Below are 13,976 nucleotides of genomic sequence, written 5' to 3' on the forward strand. Positions count from 1 at the left end.
ATGCTCGGCAGCAGGTCCAAGCATGCTCCCTTGGGTGCTGCCTGGGATTGCCCTTCACTGTGAGCTGAAGCACACTGTGGGGCCTCTATGGGCATCCTGCATCCCTCCCTGTCCATCCTTTCTCTGCCAAGCAGCACCCCACTGTGCTCTGCCCACTGTGGACACCTGTAACTCTCCCTCTGGGGACACCTAGAGGTGTCAGACATCCCTCTCCTTCTGTCGAGCTGGAGCAAAACCAAGGAGCAAGCTCAAAAGGGCAGGCAGACACCGTAGTTGTGCACACTGCCCTCAGTGCAGGCGGACCCCTGCCTGGGCTCCAGCCAAGGACTTGAGCCCCGTGTACCCCCAAGTAGAGAGCAGCGGTGGAGGATCTTGCACTGCCCCTCCGTGGCCACCACGGGAGGTGCAGGTGGCCCCAAAGCTGAGCTGCGGGCCCCAGTGGAGCCCTCACCCCAGCAGAGTGATGGTCAGAAGGATCTGTGCTGCCTGTCCTCAGAGGGACTCACCCCGTGCCAGGCCACAGGCCCCTCAGAAACCTCGGTCCTGCCCCGCTTTTGCAGACATCCCATTCCTGCACCTGGTCCCCAACCCGTGATACCTTTCACAGGGTCAGACCCAACATCCAGAGGGGGTACAGCCCCAAGCCCACACCTAGGAACGACCCACACGAAGGAGACGACCAGGCAGCACTACTGTTTGGGCATCCACATTTATTACATGGCTGAGGCAAGCCTCAAAGTGGCTGGGGGCTGCCACTCACCTGGGCCCTGTGGTCAAAGGCAAATGACCCGTCCTCCTTAAATACTGCTTATAAAACAAATTTCTTTTTTAGCTTTTTCTTTTTCTTAAAAACCCTCTCTCTCTCTCCAGACTTTTTTGTCTTTTGTGTTTGAGTATAAAAGTGGGTGCGGGTTTTCCGCCTCGCCGGCTGCTACCTCCGCAGGCTGCGCTGTGCCTGCCGCAGCAGCGTGTCGAAGTCCAGGGAGTCAAACTTGCTCTTGACAGGGGCTGGGTCAAAATCCTCCCGGTTTGAGTCTGGAAGATATGGGGAGAGGCTGCTTTGAGCCACAGGGAGACTGGCACATGCCCACAGCAACTCCTTCACATCTTGCTTCATGTACCAACCTCTAAACTCAGAGATGGGCTGATGATGGAGGACTGGACCTGGATAGGATGGGGAGCACCTGCACAAACTCCCCGTGGGCAAGACTATCCCTGGATGTGGTCCCACCCAGCCTAGCCTCACTGACCTCAAAGATGGAGGTCCCCACACCTCTAGGAAAGAGAGGACTGAAAGTGCCACCCCACAGCTTGGGGGCTGCAGGACTCACCCAAGTCGGCATAGTTCCTCCTGCAGAACTGCCGGCGGCCGCCAAAGCACAGGTCGAAGGGCTGCTCATCTGGGCGCCGCAGTTTGTGCCCACTCTCAATGGCAGCAAAGGCTTCCTCAGCATAGCGGTAGGTGACAAAGCCATAGTTGTCCCTGGAGCCGGAGAAGAAAGAGGAGATCAGCAGCAGCACAGTATGTCCTTCTTTGCTCTGCACCATCCCCTTAAGGAATGGGAAAAGGGATGAGGGGAGCCACCCCAGAGAAGGGCCTGCCCCATGGCACTGCAGCTCTTACCCCTCGGAGCGGAAGTGCAGGGTGCACTCCTCGATGTCCCCAAACACAGAGAAGCGGTGCTGCAGCTCTGACCGGGTCATCCTGCTGGGGATCTTGCCAATAAACACAACTCGCCGCTCCTCCTGCGGGCAGGGATGCACCATCCCGTGAGATAGGAACAGGGGGACTTGGCATCTCCAAGTGAGCCCTCCCAGTGAGGAGGATCTCCTGAACAAAACACCCTCCCTGCATGGATACCCATCACACCATGACCTGGCCAGAGCCTCCCAGCAATGCTGCCTGCAAGGCTGCGACCATATAGCTTTCTGAAGCAATGGCAGGGCTGAGAACACTCGAATCTCTATCCCCACTTTCCCAGCCCTCCAGCACTCACTATTGCACGTTCCTTCTCGAGGATCCTCTGCCTTTGGTAGTGGTCCTGTGCATCATAACTGTATCTGACAGGGCAGAAAATGGACACATGAGCTACAGAGTGCAGAAGAGTGATCCCACACACACTCCCAGAGGCTGGGAGATGGGGAGCTCACACACCTACACGGTGGTCAATGCTCACCTTCTCCGCCTGTTACTCCTCCTGCGTGGTGAGGGGGAGCGGGACTGGCTACGAGACGTGGACCTGGATGAGTAGGAGGATGCTGACGATGAGGATGAGGACCTGTCCCGGGACCTGCCACATGACCCACAGCTGGAGCGGGAAGAGGAGCTGTGGGAACATCTTGAGCGGTACCTGGGGGAAGGAGAGACACAGCTCAGTGACGATCCCTCCCCGTGCCCAGCACACCACAGGGAAGAAAAATACCTCTATTCTCTCCAAGTATGCAGCACCCTACTCAGACAGGACCCAGCCCCAGGGTGGGCTGGGCTGTGGAAGCCTCTGCCTAAGTTGGCTGGGGCAATAATGACACTAGAGAGAAGTTGCTCCACTTGGCTCCAAACACCACAGCGACAAGGGAGCAGGCTCACAATAGGAACAGCTTCTGAAGAGCAAGAAATAGTCATGGGGAAATCATGCAGCATGTGGCTGCAACCAGACAAGGGCCCAGGAGGGGCCAGGGCTGCCATGCTGAGGCATGGGATGACACTGGAGCCACTGCATCCACCTTGCACTCAATAGCCATGCAAATAGACGCTGTATGTGACTCCAACCATACCCAGGGCTGTAGCATGCACTGGTACAGGGCTAGCTTGTGTGATCACAGCCTTCTGCCTGCAAGAGCTTCTTTGGCAGGGCCAGGCAAAGTGTAAGAGCAGCAAGGCTGAAACTCCTCTGGGGTCAAGCTGTGCTGTCTCCAGCCAGCAGCAGAGTCCCCCTCCAAACACGCTGGAGATGGGTGGTCTCCGCCATAGGAAAACCCAGGCCCCAAGCAGGGTGTGTTGCCTGGTACTGCCACATACTCTCCTGGAGGACAGCAGTTTCAGGATGGCACAGTCCATGGAGACACTTCCCAGCACAGAGCCAGCTGCATCTGCTGGAAAGCCAAGCCGGACAGGGCAAGTCCCAGAGCTGCACATCCCTGTGACATCGCACTATATAGGTGCCCTTTCCAGCTCCAGCCTCCACATCTATTGGCCACTGATGAAGGGGCCTTGGTTGGACAAGCCCTAAGTGCCCAATGACCTGAGATATCTCCAGAACAGGCTGAACACCCAGGGGAGGGTGGATGAGGGATCACCTCTCCATCTCCAGCACCTCCCACGCCAGCTGGGACAGACTGTGCATCACTCAGGTGCACAAGGACTCCAGCAGAAACGCATCCCACAGAGGCTGAGCTGCCCCACTTTCCTACACAGCCACACCATAAAGAGCACAGAGAGCCCCTGAGGCAGCCAAGCCAGACAGGTTTTCCCTTGCACGCCTCCAGCAGCTCCCTGGGGGCCTCCACTAGGGCTCCCCTCATTTCTACACCTAGGGCTGCACCAGCTCCACAGCACAAACACCTGTAATAACATCCCACAAAAAGCATCCAAAAGCCAAGGTGCAGCCAAGGAGGAGTTCCAGGAGGAGTAAGGAAGCCTGGCCAGCCATGGGGTTCATCAGACACTCCCCAGTCACAGCAGAGTCACAGCAGCTCCCCCAGTCTCTGCGAGCCAGGCAGCCCTTCAGAAGGGCCATAAAGACAAGATCAAATACCATTGAACAGGTCCGTAAGGAGGTGTCTGGGCACCCTCACAAAAGACCTGCCACCAGACAGCTGCCCAAAGAGCAAGCAGGCAGATGCTTCACTGCTTACCTTCGCCATCGCTTGGGTGGTGGGGAGAGCGAACGTGACCGGGATCGGGATCGGGAGGACGAGGATGAAGACGAAGAGGAGGACTCACTAGCTCCATCCGAACTGGAGCTGAAAGAGCGACTGGCACGGCTCCGGCCAGCCCTCCAGCCACTGGCAGACGGGCTGGGTGAGTCCCGGGGTCTCCGGTAGCAGCGCAGGGATCTCTTGGCAGCAGCATGGCTGGGCTGGGCACTGGAAGTCCGCACCCCCTGGTCCCGGCAGGGGGATGCAGCTGGAGACAGGAGCACTGAGGTGGGGGGGCTGCTGCCCCCATCCGTGGCCTTGCTGGGGACGCTAGTCCGATAATCCAGGGGGGGTTGGCAGGCCGTGCCCAGAGGCTCCGGGCTGGGCCCCACGGTGGTGCTGGGGGCTGGCGGGGTGGCCTTGGGCTGCTCCAGCGTCCGTTTGGTTAAGGAGGAGATGGGTTTGATAGTGATGTCCCGGTGGTGTTTGACGTTCCAGCGGGAGCCACCCTCGGCAGGAGGCTGCGTGCCAAGGCTGCTGCTGCTCTCCGGCCGCGCTGTGCTGGGGATGCAGTAGTCATGGTCCCCCAAGCAGACATGGCTGGGGGTTGAGCTGGCGGGGGCCGGCACCATGCTCTTCCCCTGGAGCTTGCTTGGGAGCAGTGGCTTGGCTTTTATCAGCTTGGCCGTCTTCTGTGGCCCTTCCTGGGCTGCAGACCCGGGTGACTTGGCCTTGGCCAGCAGCGAGACAGCAGGCAAGGGCTTCCACAGCTGGTGGGGAGGTGTTGCTGGTGGCGTGAGGCCTGCAAGAGCACCGAAGGGCTTTCAAGAGCAGCCCCATGCTGCAACCCACTCAGTTGGGGCTCCCTCCTGGGCCAGCTCCCCTCAGGCCCTGGGGTACCCCCAGCCCCTCAACAGCCCAGGCTCCCTGCCTCGCCCCAAGCATTACCTGCCACGTTGGCCAGCTCAGAGGCCTGAAGGCTGTCTGGGAGCTTCTTGTCCTGCTGGGTCTCAGTGCTGAGAAGAAGAAAGGAGCTTTGTGAAATGCAGCAGGCAAAGCCCATACCCAGTCCCCATGCCTGGGATGTCCCCCACTGTCTGGGCCCAGGGGACAAAGGATCTGAAAGAGTTGCAAGGATGAAACTTCCACAGTTTGTTTATGCCCATCTGCTTCCCCTAGTATTTGCCCCTCAATGCCAGCTTTGGCCCCTAGTCCCTCAAGGAGCTCAGCCTCTCCTGGGATGGTGGATACAGACCCTGGTGCAGTTCAGACCCTACCAGGACCAAGAGCTCTCCTATAGCTGGCCAAACGCAGGGCTCAGCCTTCTGCCAGGCTCCACACTGGGGCACTGGATGTGAAGTTGCTGGTACTCACCCGGAGCTCCCAGCTGGCTGCTGGTCCTCAGGGGGCTGCACAGGAGCCTCCTCCTTCTTGGCTGGAAAGAGAGTGGGTGGGTGAGGGTGGTGAGGGGCTGGAGGGTAGGGGATAGACCCTGCAGACTGGGGGACACAGAGCACCCCAGGCACAGACAGTGAGAGGTTTCGCAGCACCTCAGCTCCCTGCAGAGAGGAGCTGCACATCATCACCCCATTCACCGCCCTGGGGACCCACGGATGCTTTCACAGATCAAGGAGACAGAGACACAGGCAGAGACACCCCTAGGACAAGGCACCCAGGCAGGGTAACAGCAGCACCTCTCCCCACCACAGGGGGCACAGGCAGCGCAGGGAGGCCAGCATGGCATGGAGGGAGCCCCATGGGGATAGATGCTGCATCCGCACCTTCAGACTTTTCGAACTGCTCCAGCAGGCTGGACAGGTCAGTGGCTTCAATCCCTGGACAAGGGAGAGAACACTCTAAGTCAGGTCAGCCAAAACCCCCTGGCACCACAGGCAGGTATCCCAGCCCCATCCTCCCCTCACATCATCCTCCCTGAGTGCTGGGTGTGCATTGGGAAGAAACAGCTGCGCAGCCTGCAGCAGCTTCACATCCCCTGCAGGAACACTCCAGGAGGGACCAGTTTGGGCAGAGCCAGCCCAGACCATCCACTGGAGGCAACATTCCCCAGATGCAGATGCCTTTTCCAGCATGCTGGGAAAGACTGCCAGCCTGCAGGCACAGCTTTGCCACCCCTGCCCTCAGAAGTGCCAGGAACTGGTCCTGCTGCTGGCAGCACCGCAACCCTGCAGGCTGGAGATGCTCAGCCCAGCACCCTGCAGCCCCACACTCACCGATCTCACTGATGAAGGCTTGCACGATGTCCTTGCTGCTGTTGCTGGGCTGTGCTTTGCTGAGGAGCGGCTGGTGCCTCCATGGCCGTGCAGCGGGTGCCTTGGTGGGCAGGCTGCTCTCTTTTGGTGGACCTGCTTTTGGTGGTGGTGCTACAGCCTGGGAGGCAGATATTTTGCTGGGCAGCTCCTGCCCATCAGCTGCCTTAGGCTCTGGTTCTTTCTCCATTGCTCCTTTTCCCAGCGCTGCAGCCTCCTCCGTGGCCTGGGTACCAGGGGACTCCCCAACAGCACCAGCAGCAGGGGACACCTCTGCAGGGCAACAATTAGCAGCCGGGGGAGCCTTTGGGACCTCAGAGGCAGGTGCAGCCTGGGGCTCCTCCATAGGCTGGATGGGGACAGCTGGGGGACCTGCTGTGTGCTGGGCTGGCTCTGCAGGAGGGACCCTGCCAGGCTGGGCAGCGGCAGCTGATGGGGCAGCCAGGGGCTGGGCAGAGGCTGGGGCTGGAGCAGCCTTGAGGAGGGAGCTCTCCCCTGCCAGCCGTGCCTGCCGCCTGGGGTCTGACACCCTGCTGGTCACTGGCCTGGCCAGCCCACCAGCAGTGCCCATCTCACTGGGCAGGGTGGTGGGCGGCTGGGCAGGGAACACCAGTGGCTCTGGGCCACCGAGCGCAGGGGTGGCAGGAGGCTGCCTGTGCAGGGGGCTGCCAGCCGGGAAGGCAGCAGCACCCTGCAGGGCTGCCGAAGGGTCCCCGTATGCCAGGGGAGGCACCAGCGGTGGTGGCACAGGGATTCCTGGCCAGTAGGATGGTGGTGGCCACCCCACGGGGCCATAGGGGCCACCGGGACCAAATGGCGGAGGGGGTGGCATGGTCGGTGGGGGCCAGGCCATGGCTGGAGGCGGGAGGCCAGGCACCATGTGAAAAGTGCTGGAAGAGCCAGTGCTGGGTGGTGGGGGCAAACCGTGGCAACCCATGGGCTGTGGGCTGAAGCAGGGCCAGGAAGGCACTGGTGGGGGGTAAAGGGCATAAGCACCAGCAGAGGCTGGTGGCATCCCGGCAGGGGCCACCCCAGCAGCTGGGGGCACATTTGGTGCAACAAAAGGCATTGGTGTTGATGGAGGCGCTGGAGCCGTGGCGGGTGCTGGAGCTGAAGCCAGAGCAGCAGAAGCTTTGCTGGCAGAAGGGACAGCAGCAGGGCTGGTGGGTTTCTCTGGGCTCTTCTGAGCGCTGGGCACCTCGGGGGTGGGACGCGGGGGTGACACCAGGCAGGGGATCTCTGCCAGCTCTGTTGGAGGCTCAGGGACGCTGGGCCATTTGCTGGCCGCTTGCTTATTGCTGTCCTTGCTGCCCGGGCTGGGCTGGCGGTGCAGCATGCGGATGCGGTATTCCCGCAGGCTCAGGGCCTTGGGCTTGGCTTCTTTGGGCAGGCTCTCGCTTGTTTCTGGTGCTGACTGGCTCTGGGGGGGCTCCAGCCCCACACCTTGCTCCAGGAGTGGGGAGGCAGCTTCTGAGACCCCACCGGCCTGCCCAGCAGCCGGCTGCACATCTCCACTGCTTTCAGCCTGGTCTGCTGGGCTGGGACATGTGGTTGTTGGACACCTCTCCATGCTTGGTGCAGCCTTCTCCAGAGGCACCATGGTCTCAGCCTTCCCTGGGTCCACACTCACTGTCTCTGGCTCCTTGTGCAGCTCCCGCTGCGCTCCCTCAAGTGGGGAGACCCTCGGTGCCTTCCGGGGCCTGCCCCGGGGCCGCGGTGCCTGCTGGGCACGCAGCTCCATCTGCCCCTCCTTCCGGGCTCGCTCCAGCTGCTGTGCCAGGAAGTCCGAGACCTGGACCGAGGGACACGCTGCACGATGGCGGCTGGAGGGCGGCTGCTCCGGGGGGTGCCCAGTGCCGGCTGAGCGCAGCCGATGGGTGATGCAGTCCCTGCCTGGCTTGGCCTGCTCGCTCTCACCGGCCTCCACTTTCTTTTTGCGGCTCTTCCTTGCTCTCTCCCGGCCACGTCCCTTCTCAGAGCCCTTGTGTTTGCTGCCTGCTGGGGCCTCTGCTCTGTGCCAGGAGCTGCTCTTGAGGCGCTGGGCTCTGGGTGCTGCTTCCTCTGGTGGGGATGTGCTCTCTGGGATGGTGCAGGATGGATCCTTCCCAGGCAGTTTCTCCTCCTCCTTCTTCTCCTCCATCCCATTTTCCTGGGCTGGAGCTCCTGGAAGCTCCTCTTGATCCTCTGGGATTGACTCCCTGGTGCCCCCCTCTGCTCCCAGGAGCTGGGGCTCCAGCGTGGGGAAGCTGGGAGCCAAGGGCTGCAGCACCACAGGGATCTCCACGCTCTCCCCCTCACCAGGCACGATTTCCAGCAGGACGGGACCACTCAGGAGCTCCTTGGCCACAGGCTCAGTCTCGGGGTCCAGGCACACAGTGAAGGTGGGCAGGCAGTATGGGTGCATGGACTTCACCAGCTCGCTCAGGGACACATCGCCTGTGTTGATGATGCAGGGATCTTCATCCTCCTCCAGTGCTGCCGCAGCCCCACTCACACGGAACTCCCCAACCTTCACACCACGGTCCATCTCCGGGCTCAAGGCAGCCTCCTCCTCCTCTTCCTCCCCGTCGCTGCGCTGCGGCAGGGGCTGCTCTCGGGCCCAGGGTCGGGGCCCCTTCCTTTCCACCCATGGGGTGCTGCAGAGTTGCTTCTTCGGGTCCTCAAGGCCACGAGTGACAAGGTCCCAAGCCAGGTCTGTGTCAGTCTGGGAAAGGGAAGCAGAGTCAGCTTCTGTGCTTTCATCAGAGCCCCCCCAAGCACAACTAATTGTGGGTGTGCTGCACATCTGCAGCAAAGCCCCTAGGCAGGCAAAAAGATGGAATATATCTCACCCTCCCTGTAAGACACAATAGAGTTGGAAACCTGCTACCCCTACAAGGGCATCCACAGCATCCCCAGTCCCACAGTAGCCCTGCTCCCACTGCCACTGGTGCCTTCCAAAAGCATCACTTCTGGGAGAGGACTCCTGTGCCAGGCAGGAGGGAGGGGCTGGGGTTAGCAGCAGGACCCCAGCACTATCCCAACATCAATCCCTCAACTTCCCCTGTGGAGCTGCTCACCTTCCCAACCACAGAGATGCTGCTGCTGCTGAGAGGCCGGAGAGCCTTGGACTGCTCTAGGGCAGAGGTTTCACACTCCAGAGATGGACGGGACAAGCTGAGAAACTTCTGAAACTGGAGAGGAGAAGAGGATGAGGAAGCAGCACATTGCTGCTGCTGGAGGGACAGGCCACCCCTAGCCCCACAGCAGCCCCATGTCACCCCACAGAGCCTGGGAGCAAAGCCAGTCCTATTTCACCCATGGCATGCACAGCCCTAGCTGATCAGAGTAGTACAGGCTGTTTGTCAAAGTCTCTGGCACATATCTGCCTCTACACCAAGACCCAAGGTGAAGGCATGGACCCCAAGCCCACACTGGAACCTGAGGGGTGTCCAGGGCTGGCTAAGCCCTTCTCTCACATTGCTGGTCAGAAGGGCCATCCCAGGGCACTGGGGATCAGTCCTATCACCTCAGGACCTGGCAGAGCCATGCTTCAGCATCTTCCCACCCTTCTGGGTCAGGATGGCTCTGCCCCACAACTCACTGAGGAATTCTCCCGCTCCCGAGGTGAGGTCAGCAGCTCTGCATCCATGATGGTGTCGAAGGGGGACAGGGTCTCATCGTCCGTGCTATCCAGGATCTCGGTGATGGCAGTCAGCAGAGACAGCTCATTCTGCGCATCCAGGCAGGCCTTGCTCTGCTGCAAGAGGGGCAGTCTCAGAGGGCAGAGGGGCACAGCCACAGGACCCGGCCATAGGGGACACTGCCACCACCCTCACCCATGCCACAGCCAGAGCCAGCCCAGCCACCACTTGCTGTGCCTGTGTGCATGCTCCCACCTCACTCAGAGACAGGTCCTCGATGATGGAGATCACAGAGGAGTCAAGATAATTCTGCATTGTCCCCAGGATCTCTTCAGCCTCCAAGATGGTTTCTGCATCCAACGATGTCAAGTTCAGGTCATCCTCCTCGAGGGAAAAGCACTGTTGAGGAGCATGAAGCCAGGTAAACACCATGCAGGCCACCACCACCATCTCTGCAGCACACACAGGCTCCCAACAGCACCTGAGCTCACTGCTGCACCCCCAAACCCACAGGGGAGGCCGGTGGGACAGAAGATGGCACAGGAGACCTTTCCCTATTGCTCTTCAGAAGAGGATCAGGCCAGCCCAGCCCCTGCTTTCAGCTCCAGACCCTTCCAATTGCCTGGAATGGTTTCACACCAAAATGATCGATACACCCCCCGCAATTCCAGGCTGTGCCCAACCCCACACATGGCTCGTGCTGGACGGGAAGAGGCTCCCGCAGCCCTGGGCTGTCACACGCTCCTGACTCTGCTGTCAGCGCTTCAGATAAGCCCAAAACCATTGCGAAATTTGTAACAGAAGTGCAGGAGTCAGCACCAGGGACTCGGGCGGCTGCCACTGCCTGGGCCCTGCCCCAGCACCTCTGCTGCAGGCTACAGGACACAGGTTGTGCTTGTAATCCAGGACCAAACCGGCTCTGTTGCTCTTCTCCTTCAAATTCCCAGCCCCATGTCCTACCCAGTCCCCCAGCTGCCTCCAGGGGTGTTCAGGTAATGCTGGGTTAACTGCAGGAAGGGCTCTGTCCTGCACCCCCCGCAGCCCAGCGCTGCAGAGCGGCTGGTGCAAGGGCAGAGGCTGCAGCCCCCAGGTGAGCAGAGCCACCGGACGCAGCCTCTGCCAGGAGCCGAGCGGCAGCACAGACACATCACTGGCACGAGACAGGACGTGAATTCCTGTTTGTAGATGGGCTTAGGAAGAGATAACGCACTCGGGGAAGATAAGGGCACCAAGGACGGAGCCCTGGGAATGCACACTTCCCTCCCAAAGCAGGAGCAGACATGGAGCTGTCCTCCCCCTGAAGGCTCTTCCCTGGGTGATGCACATCTGATCATGCGGATGTTTCACTAAACAGATATATCCTGAAACATGGCAGCATCAAAGCCACATGCCCAAACCCCAGTCCCCAGGGCTCTTCAGAGACCTGCCCCATCCATCAGAGCGGGCACCTCTGGGCATGGCACAGCCAGGAATCCTCTGTGACCCTGGCACACAGGCACCCCAGGATCAGGCTGGGAATCACAGCCAGGACCCCCAGAGCAATGCCCCTCAGCCCAAATCCCCACAGCCTGTGACTGTGTGCCGACACAGCAGCCCAAAGAGCAGGAGTCTGCAAGGCATACGTACCCCTTGGTATGGGGCTCAGCATCCTCTCCCAGGGCTCTCCTGGCAGAGCAGAGCCCACCAGCAGCACTGGGCCACTGCCCCACGCAGGGTTCAGACCAGTCTCTGGAGCAGTGTTACCACCCAAGCATCCCCAGTCCCCTCCCTTGGCCACGCTGGCTGCGGGTCGTTGCCCAGCGCAGAGCCCCGCTGGCAGCTCTCTACAGTGCAGCCTGGCTGCGATTCCCGTCCAATCCTCCTGGAGATACTGGGAGGAGCAGGGAAGCACATCCAGCACTGCCAAGCGCCGGCGTGCAGCCCTGAGTCAGCGCTGACCGGCAGGCAGAGGAGCAGCCAGCAGGGAATAGCTCATGGAGCACCAGCAGCCAAGGGACGTGGGGCCAGCTCACCCCTGTGGGGATCCATGGGATGACCCCGGGACTGGCGGCCCTGCCATGGGGCTGGCTCTCCCCAGAGGCAGTGCCTAATGAGAGGTTTCCAGCCGTGACCGGCGCTAGCCGTTTGGAGGGAGGGAAGCACAACCCTCCCACTCACATGGCCTCTTCCTGTGGCTCCTGCCTGCAGCCCGGGCGATCTCTGAAGCCCTCCTCGACTCCCTTGACTCAGCGCCTTGCAATGAGGAGTCCCACAGCCATGAGTCACTGCTGAACCAGGCTGCATTCCCCTAGGACTCCCTTTGATCCACCTGGGGCCGGGCACCTTCTTCAGTGCTCACTGCCTGTGCGTCGGGGTGGGGGCATGAACCAGCCCAGCCTGCTCCTGCATCCCTGCCTGCTCTGGTCCCTGCCAGATGGGATAGAACAGACCCCTGTCCCCCCATAGCTCGGAGCAGGGGACATCCTCTGTGTGCTCCCAGCTCCCTGTGCTTCCTCTATGCTCATCAGCGCAGAAGGGAAGAGGCTGAGGGTCACAGGGATGCTCAAGGACAGGCTTGGGCACAAGCCACACTGTGCCCAAGCAGCCAGCGCTGCCAGGGAAAAGGGAGGATGCCGACAGCCTCAGAGCGAGCTTCAGGCACACGGGGAGCTGGGATTTGAGCCAACAACCTGACACGGATTGAGCCTGAGCATGGCCACCAGCTCCTGCAGCAGGCAGCCGGAGCAGGGGACGCTGCACTCGCTGCCGGGATACCCAGGAGGCACAAATGAGGCCACCGTGGGCCCCATCCGAGCCGTGCCGGTGACACACAACACGTGCGCCCAGCCTGCCAAAGCACAGGGCAGCCGCCCTGCCCGCAGGCAGGCAGCCAGGGAGCCTCTCACCTGCCCCCAGCTGCAGGCAAGGCCACGGGGCTGCTGCCCGCTGGGGCACGGGGGGAGCACGGTGGGGACACTGAGCCAGCACGGCACCGGCACAGGATGCTCATGGATTCCTCAGCTGCTTCTGGGAAGCGTCAAGCAGGAACACACCCCCATTATCCACATGCAGATCACTCCAGCAGTGCTGGGGAGAGACAGGGTGATCTCAGCGCCCCCCTGCATGGGCTCGGACGGTGTCCCCGCAGCCCCCGGAGCGTGGGGGGCCCCGAAATCCCAGCGAACGCACAGCGCCAATGCCCCAGGCCCCGGCCAGAGGTGCTGCACCCCCGCGCTCCCTGCCCCACACCCAGCGCGCCGGACAGCCCTACCGGGACCGGTGCCACCGGCGGCGGCGGGGACGCAGGGAACGGGCGGCTGCACCGCACCACACACCGGGACACGCTTCCCCGGGGATAAGCTCCCGGAGCAGCTCGGGGAAGCTCCCCCACCGCGGAGCACGCCACGTCCTGCACCCGCGCTCCAGCCACCCAACCGGCGGGTACCCGTGTCCCAAACCGCGCTCCCTCTGCCGCGGCCGCAGGTGGCGGAGGGCGGCGAAAGGATGCGTGGACCGCGCCGGGGGGGACGGACCCTGCCGGCAGTCCCCAGCCCTCAGTCCCCATGGGCCGGGCAGCACCGCCCGCAGGGGAGCACCAGGACCCAGCGTGTCCCAGCGCCGAGCCGCGGCCCTCCCGCCCCGGGGGGCTCCTCGCGCCGGTGTCGCCGCCGTCACCCCCCCTCCCGTGAGGAGAGCACCGGGCCCCCACCCCGCCCACAGAAGGGGCTCCCCGGTCCCGCTCAGGGTCCCCTGCCCGCCGCCGGCAGGGCAGGCCCGCTGCCGGTACACGTGGTGCCGCCGCGGGAGCCGCCCCGGCCTCCCTCCACGTGTCACAGCGCGGCCCGGCTCGCCCGCCGCCGCTTACCTGCGGGGAGCTGCCGGAGCGGAGGGACGGCTCGCGCGGGGCTCCGCCGCCCGCCAGCCCCCGGAGAACGGCCCCGGCCCCGCCGATCCCGGCCGCGGCCACGGTGGGCACCGCTCCGCCCCGCGGCGCCGCCATCTTGGCGCCTCGGTTCCCAGCGCGGCCACTGCCGGGCACGGCACGTGACCGCCCCCCGCCCCGCACTACAGCTCCCGGCAGACACCGCGCCCCGCCCCCGCGTGGGGCATGCCGGGAGCGCACCCCTGCGCCGCCGGCTGCGCGCCGCAACCCGGCCACCCACCTGCAGAGCGAGCGCGGCCGCGGGGGGGGCAGCGAGCGGCCATCTTGAGAGCGGGCAGGGCTTCTGGCTTCACCGCCATGTTTGCA

General features: G+C 62.5%; 1 protein-coding gene across 4 annotated transcripts; it reads right to left on the minus strand.

The window, feature by feature from the left end:
• Window positions 1-693: 693 nt before the first annotated feature.
• On the minus strand, window positions 694-13,749 carry PPRC1 (PPARG related coactivator 1). 4 transcript variants are annotated; one of them, XM_034061865.1, is made up of 14 exons: window positions 13,593-13,749; window positions 10,004-10,147; window positions 9,709-9,861; window positions 9,185-9,298; window positions 6,090-8,829; window positions 5,640-5,693; window positions 5,233-5,293; window positions 4,807-4,874; window positions 3,856-4,660; window positions 2,178-2,351; window positions 1,998-2,061; window positions 1,625-1,746; window positions 1,332-1,483; window positions 694-1,035 (listed from the first exon to the last, which is right to left on the minus strand). In XM_034061865.1, exons 1-14 carry the CDS (start codon window positions 13,725-13,727, stop codon window positions 932-934), a joined length of 4,890 nt encoding a protein of 1,629 aa, XP_033917756.1. In that variant the 5' UTR covers window positions 13,728-13,749; the 3' UTR covers window positions 694-931. The 4 variants fall into 4 exon arrangements, with proteins under 4 accessions (XP_033917756.1, XP_033917754.1, XP_033917753.1 ...); XM_034061863.1 differs by having other exon boundaries at window positions 9,709-9,864; window positions 10,004-10,132; window positions 13,593-13,741; XM_034061862.1 differs by having other exon boundaries at window positions 9,709-9,864; window positions 13,593-13,741.
• Between the last annotated feature and the right edge of the window lie 227 nt (window positions 13,750-13,976).

Source organism: Melopsittacus undulatus, chromosome 4 (assembly GCF_012275295.1).
Source record: "Melopsittacus undulatus isolate bMelUnd1 chromosome 4, bMelUnd1.mat.Z, whole genome shotgun sequence".
NCBI lineage: Eukaryota > Metazoa > Chordata > Aves > Psittaciformes > Psittaculidae > Melopsittacus > Melopsittacus undulatus.